Genomic DNA, 14,370 nt, shown 5'->3' with positions numbered 1-14,370 from the left:
AGAACATCTGTCTTCAGAAGGAGACCAATATGATCCTTCAATGCAAATGCTTGAAATGTCCCACAGTGTCGGAAGTTGTTAAAAATGCTCAAAAAGTTATCTAGAATATCTGTCAGTTCCACAGTTCTTTCTCTCAGGCCAGCTCATTAAATTCCTTGGTAGAGAAGGTCATATTTAGGAATGTTATTAGGATCGATAGGACTTCTTACAATGAGCTTTCCACGCATTGCTCCACGGTAAATCACTTCAATCAGATCTATAAAGTCTTGCTTTGTTTTGAAGCTTCCTACAAATTTGGTGTGATCTGGAGACCTAAAGATAAGCATAAGATAAAGGCAGAATTGTAACATTAAAGTGTTCAAAGCAAAAACACTTGAAGGTAAGAAAAGCTGTATAATGAAATTAAGGATTCTGACTTGGACATTCCGAAAGAAACCCACAGCAGTAGTAATGTCAGAGCCAAATCTGGAATATGCTGACACTTGACATCCTAAATCCAAGAAGGTACAGCATTGTGTCAAAGATTTTACCCATGCTATTTCTTGTAGAGTCAGATAAATTTCACGACTGACATATACTTATTGAATTACAGCATATTTCAAAAATACTTTTTAGCTTTATGTCCTTCTGCCTTTTCTCACGGTTATCTAAAGCAGATGTTGTCAAGAACAGTTTTCAAACATTATGTCCTGTAGACAAGGTAACCCAGAGAGAGACTGCTGATTATTACAGACATAACAGATAACATCAGGTAGGATGACATACCCATAGTCAACCTTCATGTGCTGTCCATTGAAGAAAAATACTGTAGAAGGAATATAACTGATGTCAAAATACTGGGTGTACACAGGAACGTTGTTCACATCCACCAGGTAGATGACTGCCATTTTACTTAGGTCATGAGCTGTCTTTGCAAGCTAAAAAAAGTGAGAAAGGTGACAAATGGGTTAAGACACAAGATGGAAAGAAGTGGAAAGCTTCATAAAGCCCATTTCCATTACACCTTATCACTTAAAGCAGGGCTAGAATGTCACCTTTTTGACTTCAAACGCTTTGTACGCCCATTACAATAACATAAACATCTTCTTAACTTTCAAATGGTTTATGGCATTATTTCGTTTAACACCTAATTGTCAGCATGCAATCACCCTCTTCGTAAGGCCCCATCTTATCCAAAAGCAACACGACGTTCTCCTGTGCACAACAGGTATACCCGTAGAGTTTATTTATTTAAAAAAGGGGGGGGGGGGGAAACGCTCTTACAATATCATCGAGCTGCAGACAAACAGCATCGTTATCTCTTCCAAACCGGAGCACCAAAACCTTCTCCGCCACGCTTTTTATCGCCTGATCCACCTCCCTCTTACAGCTCAGCTTGGGCAGCAGAAAACTCATCGTGACAGACCGCAGCTTCCGCTGAAGCCCCCCACCGAAGGATTAACAATTAAAAAAAAAAAAAAAAGCGTCAAAAATTAAAGCAGCGAGCCAGCCCCTAACGGGGGGTTGAGGAGAGGGACGGAGCCTAGCTCCTCCCCGGGCATGCTCTGCCCTTTCCGCTGACGGCGAGCACAAAATGGCGGCGGGCGGCGGCGGCGGCCTTTAGCGACGCGGGGAGGAGGCAGGTGCGGGTACGGGGCGCTGAGGGGAGGAGGAGGCCTCATGGCGCCCTCATGGCGCCCTGGAAGGCTCCCGGGAGGGCTCTGGGGACGCTCTGCGGTGCTCGGGGGAGCGTTAGGGGTTTGGCGTGGTCCGCGTTGGAAGTTAGGGGGAAATCGTGTTTTAAAAAAAAAATAAAATGAGAAAAGCGGTTGTGGTGCTGCAGCTCTAGGTTCTCCAAGAGGTGGTTCAAACGCTGCAGGTTGGCTGCGTAGAAAAATAACTTGGTTGTTATCAAAAGCTGCGATCAGGTGTTCAGATTGTGGAAGTCTGTCTTTCAGTTTCACTGGAGCTCCAGTAATAGAAGTTATTTGAGGAGTCTGTCCCTTGGCTTCTCCAGTTGGATGGCAGACATTCTCAGATTATTAATTTTGTTGGGATATTTAATACTTAGATCTCAAATTACAAATATTTCTATTGTAACACTTAAGCATTTTCTCTTGGCTTCACACTGTTAGGTATTTTTGTTAGTTTTATCTTAATGAAAGGAAAAAATGAAAACTCGGTCACAAATTTTGATGAGTTACGGTATCACAGAATCATGAATGTTGGAAAAGCCTCCAAGATCATCTGGTTCAACCGTCCCCCTACTGCCAGTATCACCCACTGTGTTTAAATGCACTTCATTTTTATATAAATGTTTATTAATAATTTACCTGCCCAGATGCAGAGCCACAGAAAGAGTATGTTAATTATATGTTAATTCCAAAATAAGTTTAATTTGTTCTTCTGTACATCTGATTATTTTCAGGTGGTAAGTTATTGGGGGAGATTCTGAATTATATTTTTAGAATCTTAAGCCAATTTTTATGTTTCGGCCAAATCATTTTTTTTTCCTTTAACATTCACTGAATCTTCAGATCTTCCTTAAGTAGATTTGCATTGGATAAGGAAAATACTAAACATTCTTTGGTATTTTTCTTTCTACAAACCTCTTACATTTAAGTACAAATGTGTGTGAGATTAATGGCATTGTAGGTTTCCTGTCCTTAACTTTATGCAGTGATACTGGTTTCACAGGCAGTCTAGCAAAAAGAAAGAAGATGGTCATTTCCTGTACTAGTTCTTTGTTGCTTCATTTTGTTTTTGTTCCAGGAGCTGTCTAGCAAATCAGGTATGGAATCTCATTTGGCTGGGATGATCACACTTTTTTTTCCCTGTTTTCTTCTTTTCCACCACCTGGTTAGTTGACTGTAGGATCAATTCACTGACTTGGTTCATCGTGTGGCCATGTGAATGTTTGCACTACTGAGAGAGCCAGGAACAAGGGCTTCAAGGGATATAAGTGTGTCTTTACTGGCAGTAGCGTTGGTTTAGCAAAACTATAGCACTGGTAGCTCCACTACTTCAGTGACCTGCAATGTGGAAATGCATGCAAGAATTAAAAAGCAAGTATTAAAGTAAAAAGGAAAAACTTGAGTACCAAAGTTTGCTAATAGACCTTTCTAACACAATAGAGAACAAAAATGTGATCTTCTTTAATACAAAATTATTCCAGAAAATGTTACTAGGTGAAGCACCTTATCAATTTTCACAGTGTAGGCAAATTAGACCAGGTTGTGTTTTTAAAATAATTTCAGATTATATGCGGCATTTTGCTTACGTTTGTTGCAAAGGCTCTTCTTTGTCAAATGATGGGAGTAATGGAAATAGATCTCAGCCAATACTTAAAGGCTGACTGCATTTTGAAGTGCAGTAAGTGCCACTGTTTGAAGTAGTAGAGATAACCACGTCTATTCGTGACAGCAATACATACATCATTTTTATTTAGAAAGAGTAGTAAACCAATAGTGGAAGCGGGAATTCCTAGTGTTCCCCAAGAAGCAACTTACTGTCTGTTGACATTAATAAAGATGATTATCTGTGTGTGTTTTCTTCATGACAAGTTTTCTGACAAGTTTTCTTCACCTCTTATGCTGTTTTGCAGATAAGCGTTTTACCACAGCACGTGTCCAAGTATGCAGTCTGCTAACATGCTTCTGAAAAAGCTCGTAAGATATTCTGTCTTTCCATTTGCTGCACAACATGGGATGAAAAAGGATTTGTTTTCACTCAGTAGGACTCTGATTTTATCACATTGCCTGAAGGAGGGCAGTTCACGCAGTCCCTCAGAAAAACTAGATTTAGATGCGTGGAAGGAAGTAATGAAATCTGGGTCGCAAGAAGTCAGTGCGACAGCCTCAGAGCCTAAGGAAACTTCCACTTTGGCTGCTGCACGTGAGATTCTGGAGATGTGGAGACTAGCTGGTAGATTGGTTCCAGAAAATGTCACTGAAGAACAGCTAAAAACGTTTATAGAATGTCCTTCCAAGTCAGCCAAAAAGAAGTTCTTAAAATTTTTGTATCTTAAAGAACTTTACAAAAAAAGTGAGAAAAGGAAGACAGAGGAGAGAAAGGAAAGGAGGCTAGAAATGCAGGAGAGCGCTTCAAAAACTGAAGAGCCCAAGAGGAATCCGTTTTTATGTTTGTGGACCAGCTCTATGGACAAAATATACAACTGGAGGGTAGCTCAGTCAATGATCTTTGGCCAACCTCTAGTATTTGACATGTCTTATGAAAAGGATATGTCAGACAGAGAAGTAGCAAATACAGTGAGACAGTTAGTATTGAGTGAAAGTTGTAATCGAAGATCCATGGATCCATTCCACATTCACTTCTGTAACTTCAAAGATGACAGCCTGTATCACAAGGAACTTATCAAACATTATAGAGAAGCGTGGGGCAAACTGCTTATAACTGTGACAGACCAGTGCTACACAGATATCTTTCCGAAGAATAAACTTATATATCTGACTGCAGATTCTCCCAAAGTCATGAAAACTTTCGATCACGACAAAATCTACATTGTCGGGTCTATGGTTGACAAGAGTATAAGAACAGGAGTCTCTTTAGCACAGGCAAAACGTCTGGGGCTGGAGACTGCAGCCCTTCCGCTGGAGAAATACTTGCTTTGGAGTAGGGGTGCCAAAAATCTCACACTGGATCAGATGATGCATATTTTATTAACCCTGAAGGATACCGGGGACTGGAAGAAGGCTCTGGAATTTGTTCCCAAGAGGAAGTACACAGGCTTTGTAAACAAGCCTGTGCATGAATTGAAAACGGCCTTAAACCTGGTCAACGCGCTTAAACTTCGGAAGAGGCAAGGTGAATTACGAAAGCAATTTGCAAAGAACTACTCCAAGAAGCTAACACAAAAGTAGAGTGCTGAGGAAGAATACGGTATTTGCGGGCAGGCTGTACCCTCGAACGCTCCAGTTTCTGTGGACTTGCAGAACTGTATTTGAGTCTTTGTCACTAAAAATGCAATTGTTAGTCCAACTGAGATGACTTTTGTGAGGGGTGATTTTGTAAATTGACCGTGTCATGGGGCAGACGGGATTTATTTGTGCGTTGTTGGAATTAACGTGCGAGGAAGGAGATAAAATTGGCTGTTCACAGCGCCTGGCTCCGTGCAGTTGTGTGTTTGGGGGGGGGGGAAGGCGGACCTGCTCGTCAGGGGCTGCCGTGAGGCGCCCGCGCTCCCTGAGGCGCGGTGGCGCCGGAAGTGCGTCACGCCCGCCGCGCCTCGGGGAAGAAGGCGGGGAAGGAGGAAGGGAGGAACGGGGCCGCCCCGCCCCTGTGGCTGCGCGGGGGGCGGTGCGCATGCGCGGCGCGGCAGGCGGAGGCGGGGACAAAATGGCGGATGGCCGGGCGGAGGGCGACAAGGCGCGGCGGCCGCAGCAGCCCGCAGGAGGTGAACACGCAGCGCCTCGCCCCGGGAGGGAACGGGAACGGGGAGGGGAAAGGAAGGGGGCTCAGCGGCGGCCACGGGGGGTGGGGGGAGCCGGGGGAGCTGCCCCCGGCCGGGCCGTGAGGGGACGGGGCCTGGGCCCGCCTCAGGGCTGGCCGCGGCCCCTCAGGAGCGGGGCGGCCGCAGCGCTGCTGGCGCCTCAGGATCTGCTTTTAGCAGCTGCGGGACTTGTACAAGTAGAGATAGAGGGAACGTTCCTCGTGTGCCATTTTAAGCACCTTGGTGGCCTTCTTTTTCCCCCCCTTTTTTTTTTTCTTTCAATTTCATCAATCCTCAAGTTTTCAGTCTGATTTTATGTTATTCCAACCTTAACTCGGATATTCCTGTCTTTTTGTGTACTGCTTATCATCAGTTCTCTTCAAATCTGTAATCGTGCTTCTTTCTTTCCTTCTCTCCTTTTTTTTTTTTTCCCCCTCATGACTTAAAATTGAGAAAATAGTGGCCTTGCAAATCTAGAGCTTCCCTTTGCTGTTTTTGGTTTAAGCATATCTAGAAACTGGTGGCACTTCTTTGATCAGTTAAAAGATTAAATTAAGCTTGTAAACCAATTAGCGTAGCCTCAACAGTGAATGTCATTTCTGATGATCACCAAAATATGAACAGTAACACGTGATCTGGGGTAGTTCCTAGACTCTTGAAACCCTGGTGTTTTGTCTTTGTTTTTTTTTAATTTGGTTTTATACCTTCTAAATTCTAGTAATATAACCACTGGACGGCACCGCTATATCAGGTGTTCATGCTGTCCTGTGCACTTCTTCGGTGTGCTGGAACGAGCTATGGTGCATTGGCCCTAATGAAAGGTGTCGTTCACTGATGACATTTTAAAGCAATTTAGTTTTTCTTTTGGCAAGTTTTTTCCCCTTAAAGTTAACTTAATTATGACTCTTTAATGTTTTTATCCCCACTGCACAGCAGTCACAATCCCACGGACAACATATCCTGTGATGCTCTGCACCAAGCCCTCTTGGTCCTGTCACTTGGACCACCTAGGCAGTGGAGGTTGTCCACTTGCTTAGCTTGATACTTATGAGGAGAACTCATCTGTGAAGCAGCTTCTGATTACTATGATCCATTAAAGAGCAGTGGTCAGACTAGATCTCAGAATAGTGGTGCTCGTAGTAGGTGAAAAATGACCACCTGAGATTTCTAGGAAATAATTAAAAAGCCTTAATTAAAAAAAAAGTCTACCTTGGCTTGAGAAATTAGACTGGTTTAATGAACAATATACGTGTGCATTTATAACTGTTTGCTCTAGGAATATAATTTTTCTAGACACAACTGTTCCCACACTCTCCCAATTGTCGTGAGCTCTTTATAGCACCTTCAGCAAGTTGAGTTTTTTGTAAGGAAGCAATTTCTTCCATCAGTCTACAGTTTGTCCTAAGCAGAGCCTGTCAAAAGTAGTATTTATAGTTCAGTGGTGATAGAACCTAATTTTGAGACCAGGGTTGTTTAACATTTCATAGAGAAGGGTGAGAAAACAGGTGTGGGAGTTGATACAGCCAACCCTAGATTGTCTTAGACATGATGTTTTTTGCTTAGCAGTACTGCAGAATTCACAGCCAAAGCAGTGAGCTGCAGTCTAGTGCAGTTCAACTTCGCTTCAAGGTGGCCTGGCTCAGGAACCTGGACTGGGCCAGTGTGCCCTGACATCTGGGCTGCTGCGATTGTCGTATCTTACAAAGAGGCAAACTTCTAGACCCACAGTTCCCAAACTTTTCAGTCCAGTGTAACTTTTCCCTCCCTTCAAATCACCTTACATGCTATGGTGTAAACTAGATTAGTCTAATAACTTAATATTCTGCTTAATGTGATTTCATGGACAAGCTGTAACCAGCTTCTCAAAGCACTGCAGAGTGGTGTTTGTAAAACGCTGCTAAGACAGCAGCCAGTACCCAAGGTCACTCGTGTAAATGTTGCCTCTTCTCTTTCGTCTTTATTCGTCACTTCTGTATCTAGAGTCAAATTTCTAGTGGTGCAGACTAATACTGTTTTTGAATAGAGTGAAGTTAGAGATTTTTATTTCTCTGTGTGTTGTATATATGTTATATAGTGATCTGTCATCTTCCCAAAGGTGAATAATAAATGAATTTTTATTCCAATCACTTATTATCGTGATAACTAGAATAGTGAGGTAGAAAGGGTATATTCTGCTAATATGACAATACCAATGATTTGGGAAATAGCAGAAATATATATATACGTATATATAGATGTATATATAGATGTGGATAGGCAGTAAATGCACTGTGAATGGATGCCTGAAAAAATGCAATATTGAGCAGTTACAAGCTTAAACTGCAAATTGAGGCAATGTTAAGAAAAATTATATACACTAAATTGAAGGATACTTCTATTTTTCTCATTTCAGTTTCCTCATGTCCCTGGTTTTCCTTTCTCTTGACATTGTGTGCCTCCTTTTTTTTCCCCTCAAAACTGAAATCTTGTTGACCCCAAATTCAGACTAGCTTCTCTCGCATTGCTCTGCCCTCTTTATCTGCTTTTTGCTGTTAGAGAGCAGTGCTAAGAAATTTCTTCCCTGGTGGCCTGCTTTTGCACCATGTGGAGGGTCCTTTTTTCCATTCCAGATGATGAGAAACTGGTGCTAGTTAGAGTTTTTCTTATTCTGATAGTATGAATGCTTTCCTGTCCTTTCTCCAATGCATGCTTTTTTTTTTTTTTTTTTTTTTTTTCCTCCCATCTGCTACTGCAGTGATTTGCTTATTGCAGCAGCAGAGAAATGTATTTTTGCTGAAGTGTTTACTATGTTCACCATGAGTCTTCCAAGGACACCTTTGTGCCTTGGTGTAGCTGAAGAAGCCGTGTCTATAGGAGATGCAAATGTGATTCGAGTCCTTTTTCCTCTGTGAATCATTGTTCAGCTACTATGTTTTCTGTGACATTGTACAAAACCAGAAAAGATGAAATCTCTATATATGTTTTTCTAGTGCTGATTCCTTCCTCAAGCAGAGCTTGGCAGATTTAATACAGATGAGATGTGGACAAGCAGTGACTTGAAACATGGTTGAGACAGACGGCCTCACTCTAGTCACTTCCATGGTCTTAGAGTTGTGCCAGACAAGCCTAGAGACTGGCATGGACACGTTTTTGTAAAAGTTGGGTAGAATTAAATTTATCTTAAATTATCTGCTGTAGATTTGGAATTGGGATTCTGATTGTGAAACCTTATCTGTTGCAACTTAAACCCTAAAAAGATTTAGTCATCTACATTTAATTTACTACATGAACTTTGACTTCCATACTAAATAAAGAGATGGTGCTTCAAGATTGTTTTCCTGGCTCGTACACAAGAAGTTCTTTACAAGTAGTGGAGTGCTTGTGGTTTCTTCTACTCGTTGTATTTTGCTGTCTACTAAATGTACATTGGTGACAACTGCTGTCACTAAAAACACCTAACCTATTGCACTCAAAGTATAATGCTTTATGAGGTTGCTGCTCCCATCAATCTGCTCAGTAAAAATAGCTCATCTTGGTAAGTTGTTTCGACTTCACCAGGACCTGAAGAAGAGGCAGAAAAACCTGTGAAAACTAAGACTGTTTCTTCCAGTAATGGAGGGGAAAGTTCGAGTCGCAGCGCAGAGAAACGGGCAGCTAATGAAGAAGCTGAAGACTTCACCACAAAGCCTGCCCCTGCCAAAATGTCCAAGTTTGGATTTTCCATAGGCAATCAGACAGCAAAGAAGACATCTGCAATATCCATCAAACTAGCAGCAAATGTAAGTTGTCTGAGGACTTTTAATTCTCAGGAAAGTGAGGTGAAGGGGAAGTACTGTGGGGAGGCTTCCTTGCAGAAGGAGTCTTGAATTAAATGCGGGTGACTTCACCTAAGTTAAAGACAGCACTGCAGGGCTGCATACTTTTGCATATGTAAGAACTTGCAGGCGATTAATCCCGGGTCAGTTGTCTCAGGAAGCGTAAGACTTGATGGAAATTAACTGCAGATCTTTGAACATACAGAATAATTTTGTAATGAGATTGGATAGTGGAATAATTTCCTGAGGGAAATGAGGAGACTCATTAAACTGTTCAAGCCACTTCAAAATGAGAGCTGGGAGCTCCGTTGCATGGGATGGTTAAAGGTGCACAAAAGCAAGTCCTCTCTGAGATGCCTAATAGGTCATCTTCACTCCAAAGATCATATTTTTGCGTGGGAAAGGCTAGCTTGTTCTTCATAATTCTGCTTGTTACTTGCAAGGTCAGCGTGATTCATTTATCCTAGTGCACTCTTTTTTTTAACCTTGTTGAAGGACTTTTTGGGAAGCCTATTGAAATAATGTGAAAGAGATGAGACCTCTCTTAAGAATTTTTATGCCCCGTGTTGTCCAGTAAAGGTTATCCCTGTGCTTGTTTTAATGTGAATCTGATGCTTCTCTTTATTATCGAAGTAGACCTGTACTAGCTCAGGCACAGACAAGCCAGGTGCTGCCTCTCTTTAACAAAGTTTATTTATACTTTCCACATCCCACTGTGCTGAATAGGTTATAAACCCTTGTCTGGATTCAGTTTGGACTGTAATCATGAAAGGCTTGCACCTGCAGTGCCAGGATTTTACAGATCTGCAAAAAATGAAAAGAGTGGTTTGTTACATCTCCACATGGGAGGGAGATGTGGGCTGGCAGCATTCTGGGGTATAAATGCAATCAGGTCAATCAGACTTTGGAAAAATCAACAGAGCTGCCTTCTGAGCTACTAGCAAGCTTGGATTTCTCATGTAGGAAGCTATTTCCAGTGGCAGTAAATTTGGCTCAGGATTTTTGGCTTCCTGCATTTAGTGGGTGACTGACAGTGCAGCAGGTTTGACAGTGCTGTAACTCAACCGGTTTCCTTTTAGTCATTTCTGTACTTTCTTAGTATGCTACCTGTTCCTGTGGAGTCGAAGCTGTAAAAAATGACAGAATATTTACATGTTATAGGCTGTTGGATGAGCTGCAGGCAGTTGCCTAAGGACTCGTCTGCAGTATCAGGTTCCAAAATACGAATGTATACAGAATGATAACCAATGAAGTCAAAATGGAGGATGCACTGTATATGACTGATTTAGATAAGTGGTAGTACTGTCGCAGCAAACTGTTAATGATGATTCAACACTTTTAGTAGTCTTACAGCAAAGACAGAAAGTAACTCAGATGTAAGTAGCCTGATACACTTGAAATAGAGGAGGGTATTTCTGGAAGTCTAAAAATACGCTTTTCAAGGGGCCTTATATTTATCAGGCCTCCATGGTGTGATGTGCAGTGATACTAGTTAAAAAGTATTGGATTGTTTTAAGCCAGAGAGCTGTTAAATTGTTAAAAGATGGGAAAGTAAACATATTCAGCTACCTGGCATTAATGGATAAGAAAACTCCAAAAGAATAATGTACAATAATAACAGTAGCGTAGTAAAACTCTGAACACCATGACTTAATGAAGTCCTGGTTTAATTGTTCATGTCATGCAGCAGAGGCTGTGTACCCCTGCAGTGTGCTAGGAAGTTGAGATTCACTTGTTTTCTTGTAATCTGAGAAGGCTCAGCTAGCTTTTCAGAGAGTATCTTGCACAAATGAGAAGCCATTTTCCCTTTCATTGGAGAGAAACCTTCACCTGTTTGATTAAAGCAAAAATACTTTTCCTCCTTGTTGCCCTCATCAGTTTAAATGAAAATGCTTGACTTTGTTTTACCAGATTATTTAAAATGAAAAGGGGAGTTTTTTTTTCTTTTGAGTTGGTAGACTTACTTTCCTTGTGCATTTCATCTCTTTCAGAAGCCTAAAGAGCCCGTTCCAACCCTTGCTCCAAAAACGCTTTCTGTAGCAGCGGCTTTCAATGAAGATGAAGATGTGAGTAATAAGGCAGTGACTGACACAACTTTGAGTCCTGTTGGTGTAGGTTAGAGTTAGGCAGAGACCAGTGGATTATTCAAGGTTTTTACATAATTGTGAAAACTTTCAGCTTAGAAACATCTCTCGTTTTTCTGCTTGAGTATGTACAATTTTGCAGCACTGTGTTGTTTCAAGAAATCATTAAACCTAAATTAACTTCTCCCTGAAAGTGAAATATACATAATTTGAATTAATGGTTGCTTTCTCTGGGTTTATTTTATTTATTCTTTTTTTTTTAAAGGAGCCAAAGAGAAGTTGTGCTCCTTTTAGTTTGAGTATTTTGTCGTCGTGTTGCTGCTCCATCTTGAACAGAGATGATCAAAGGAAATTGTACTTGTTACTTTCTGTAACCTTGTAGAACCTGTGTTTTTGTTCTAAATCAAATCGCTTTCCCGTGGGACAGCATTCCCCATATTATCACTGAAATGTTCAAAAGATGACAGCCAGCCACGCTCTAAACTCCTTTTTCCTTTGTAGAGTGAACCAGAAGAAATGCCTCCAGAAGCTAAGATGCGCATGAAGAATATTGGAAGGTAGGTCAGCTGTGGTTTGCAGAAGGGTGAGCACATAAGAGTTTCTTCAGCTCAGGTCAGGTCTTTCAGATGGTTTACAAATACAGAAAGATGGATTAGGTTCATCAAATTAGTTTTTCTTCAGACATCAGAACATTTTATCTAAAATTTCAGCTGTAGGTTGAATTGTACATTTATATTTGCACTTTGGATCATACTTGCTGCCTTCTTTCTGAAGAATAAATTGATTCTGTATTGAATAGAAACTAGTTTGCTTCTCAAAAAGTATTATTCAAGAGCTACAAATTGCAAGTCTTCATGCTTGCAAACTAAACTTTATATCTTTCTAGTTCCCCGTTTTATGAATTGCCCTGAAATAATGTAGTCTGCTCAGATTTTTTTAAACCCATGCAAGAAAAAGATGAAGATTATATCTTTCAGAGGGAAGAACAATAGCTGGTGTACTTTTGAAATAAATGTATGTTATTCTTTTTCTTGACACACATTTGAGACACAGTAGGGTCAATCTTAAAGTAAACATGGATACTTCCAGAGAAGGCTTCACTTAAATGAGGGATGAATTTGGGCATATATATTTTAAAGAGTCTACCATAATAGACTGCTTTTAAAGGCACTCCCCTGAAGGCTTACTGCTGCTCAGTGGATATTTTTTTCTACAGTAGCAGACTTGGATTTTTATTTTTGTAGCCCTTAAAACAGATTCTTCACTGCTAGCAGCAGTTACTGCCACTTCCTCTGCTGCCGCATCTCCTCGCTCTCTTGGTGTACCACAGACAGATGAGTTCTGTGGCCAATGAACAGTTGCCAAGCCAAGGGCTCCTGATGTAACTGAAAGAAAGATATGTGTGGTAGCTCCTGGCAGCAGGATGCGCCAGGAAAATCAATGTTTTCCCTTGTCCTGTTGCACCAATTAGTACAGTTAAATTGACTTTCTCAGCTGATACTGTTTTTGCTTTTCACAGGGATACACCAACCTCAGCAGGACCAAATTCCTTCAATAAAGGAAAGCATGGGTTTTCTGACAACCAGAAGCTATGGGAACGAAATATAAAATCTCATCTTGGAAATATCCATGACCAAGAAAATAACTAAATGATGTGGATTGAGGTTTGGGGGGAGGGAAGGGGATAACATTAAAGGAACAGTTTCCTTTTTTAAGAATGGTATAAGACTATCTTTGGAGCCACTTTTTTAAGATTTTGAGTGGTACACTAATAACTGAGTTTGAAATTAGAGGTAATTTATGTTTTGTATACAGATTTCAAGGCATTTGCTAATTTTGTAGTTTCATGTGATTAGTTTCAAAAAGTTACAGATAATAAAGAAATTGGAGTGGTACCTTTTTAAGATTTTTTTTTTTTTTGTCAGCGACTAAGGTGGATGAAAAAGGTTACTGTCTCTTTAATCAGGTTAACATTGAATGCTCTTGCATTCTCACTTCTGGCTCCCTCTTCCTAACAGGAGAAACAGTTGGCTCCTGGGAATACTGCTAAAGAGTGAGCATTGTTTGTGCTAGAAGTGTTACTGGACTATTAATTTGAATATGAATTTAAACAGGAAACATTAAGAACCTAGACTTTTTTTTTCTCCCTACAGTTAACTTTTTGTTTAGTCTCTGCAAACTAGGAATTACGTTGCTCTGAGTGGCTCTGGTAACTTAGCTCTAATTTTGTTTAAAACTTCATGTAGGATGTGTTACATTCTGTGGCTTGTTTCATCCTAAGAAAATGGGCCTTGTCTGTATATTAGATACAGTCTGTAAAGAATATTCACTACAAAGATAAATCAGTATTTTCAGTGTGCTCCTCTTAAATCATTAGCCTTGAGTAGTGCTTGTTAGCATTTCCTTGTGAATTAAATAGAGACTAATATTAAAAGCAGTAATAAGTGATACACAAAAGCCACCACCAAAAAGACAAGATAATGTACATTAAGTTTCCCATTTGGTTGAAATATTTTTCTTTACTATGCCTAGAAGGAATAAAAGCCACACCAAAAATCAGTAACTCACTGCTTAAGTATGAAAAATCTAAGATGCACTTTCCCTGTCTTGCTATTTAAAACAAAATGCCTTGATGCCTGTGACTTCAGTGGACACTATCAGGTTAAAAAAAAAAATGTTGTTTTTTCAGTCCTAATGCTCCTAGGAAGTGTCAACTTCAGAAATAACTTGCTCTCTTTCTGTCTGTCTGCCTTGTGCAGTAATTCTGAACAACGATACTGACATGGTCAGTGTAATTTCCTAGCTCGTGTACTTCAGAACAGTGCTGAAAGACTTTAAATCTGGTAAGGACCGTCTAAACTTCGGTCTGCTTTGGATTTAATAGTTTTAAAACATCTTCCTAGCAGAACTGTTTACTTAGAAATAATGAAAACTGACAGCAATGACAACAGACACCTGCAGAAACTGAAGGTTCTTTCTAGACTCAAATACCTGATAGTGTCAACCACTCAATTCATTTCAGCCAGGATCTGGTTGTAGAATTCAGTATGTTAATTGCTTTCAT

The 14,370-nt window shown here is 40.5% G+C and overlaps 3 protein-coding genes across 6 annotated transcripts; 2 read left to right on the top strand and 1 right to left on the bottom strand.

Moving 5' to 3' along the window:
- Positions 1-142: 142 nt before the first annotated feature.
- TXNL4B (thioredoxin like 4B) lies at positions 143-1,538 on the bottom strand. 2 transcript variants are annotated; one of them, XM_082751817.1, is made up of 3 exons: positions 1,264-1,538; positions 766-917; positions 143-312 (listed from the first exon to the last, which is right to left on the bottom strand). In XM_082751817.1, exons 1-3 carry the CDS (start codon positions 1,393-1,395, stop codon positions 147-149), a joined length of 450 nt encoding a protein of 149 aa, XP_082607943.1. In that variant the 5' UTR covers positions 1,396-1,538; the 3' UTR covers positions 143-146. The 2 variants fall into 2 exon arrangements, with proteins under 2 accessions (XP_082607943.1, XP_082607944.1); XM_082751818.1 differs by lacking the exon at positions 1,264-1,538 and adding an exon at positions 1,035-1,194.
- Positions 1,489-5,091, top strand: TRMT10C (tRNA methyltransferase 10C, mitochondrial RNase P subunit). Of its 3 annotated transcripts, none has more exons than XM_082751814.1 (2): positions 1,489-1,622; positions 3,584-5,091. In XM_082751814.1, the coding sequence occupies exon 2, from the start codon at positions 3,615-3,617 to the stop codon at positions 4,857-4,859; it is 1,245 nt and encodes a 414-aa protein (XP_082607940.1). In that variant the 5' UTR covers positions 1,489-1,622; positions 3,584-3,614; the 3' UTR covers positions 4,860-5,091. The 3 variants fall into 3 exon arrangements, with proteins under 3 accessions (XP_082607940.1, XP_082607941.1, XP_082607942.1); XM_082751815.1 differs by having other exon boundaries at positions 1,568-1,618; XM_082751816.1 differs by lacking the exon at positions 1,489-1,622 and adding an exon at positions 2,749-2,770.
- Positions 5,092-5,307: 216 nt separating this feature from the next.
- Positions 5,308-13,201, top strand: PCNP (PEST proteolytic signal containing nuclear protein). The gene is made up of 5 exons (XM_082752008.1): positions 5,308-5,392; positions 8,966-9,186; positions 11,214-11,288; positions 11,808-11,863; positions 12,826-13,201. Exons 1-5 carry the CDS (start codon positions 5,335-5,337, stop codon positions 12,953-12,955), a joined length of 540 nt encoding a protein of 179 aa, XP_082608134.1. The 5' UTR covers positions 5,308-5,334; the 3' UTR covers positions 12,956-13,201.
- The last annotated feature ends 1,169 nt before the right edge of the window (positions 13,202-14,370 follow it).

This window comes from Aythya marila, assembly GCF_965140915.1.
Source record: "Aythya marila genome assembly, chromosome: 1".
Taxonomy (NCBI): Eukaryota; Metazoa; Chordata; class Aves; order Anseriformes; family Anatidae; genus Aythya; species Aythya marila.
The sequence above is the reverse complement of the archived record's forward strand: the minus strand, read 5'-3'. Positions and strand labels throughout refer to the sequence as shown.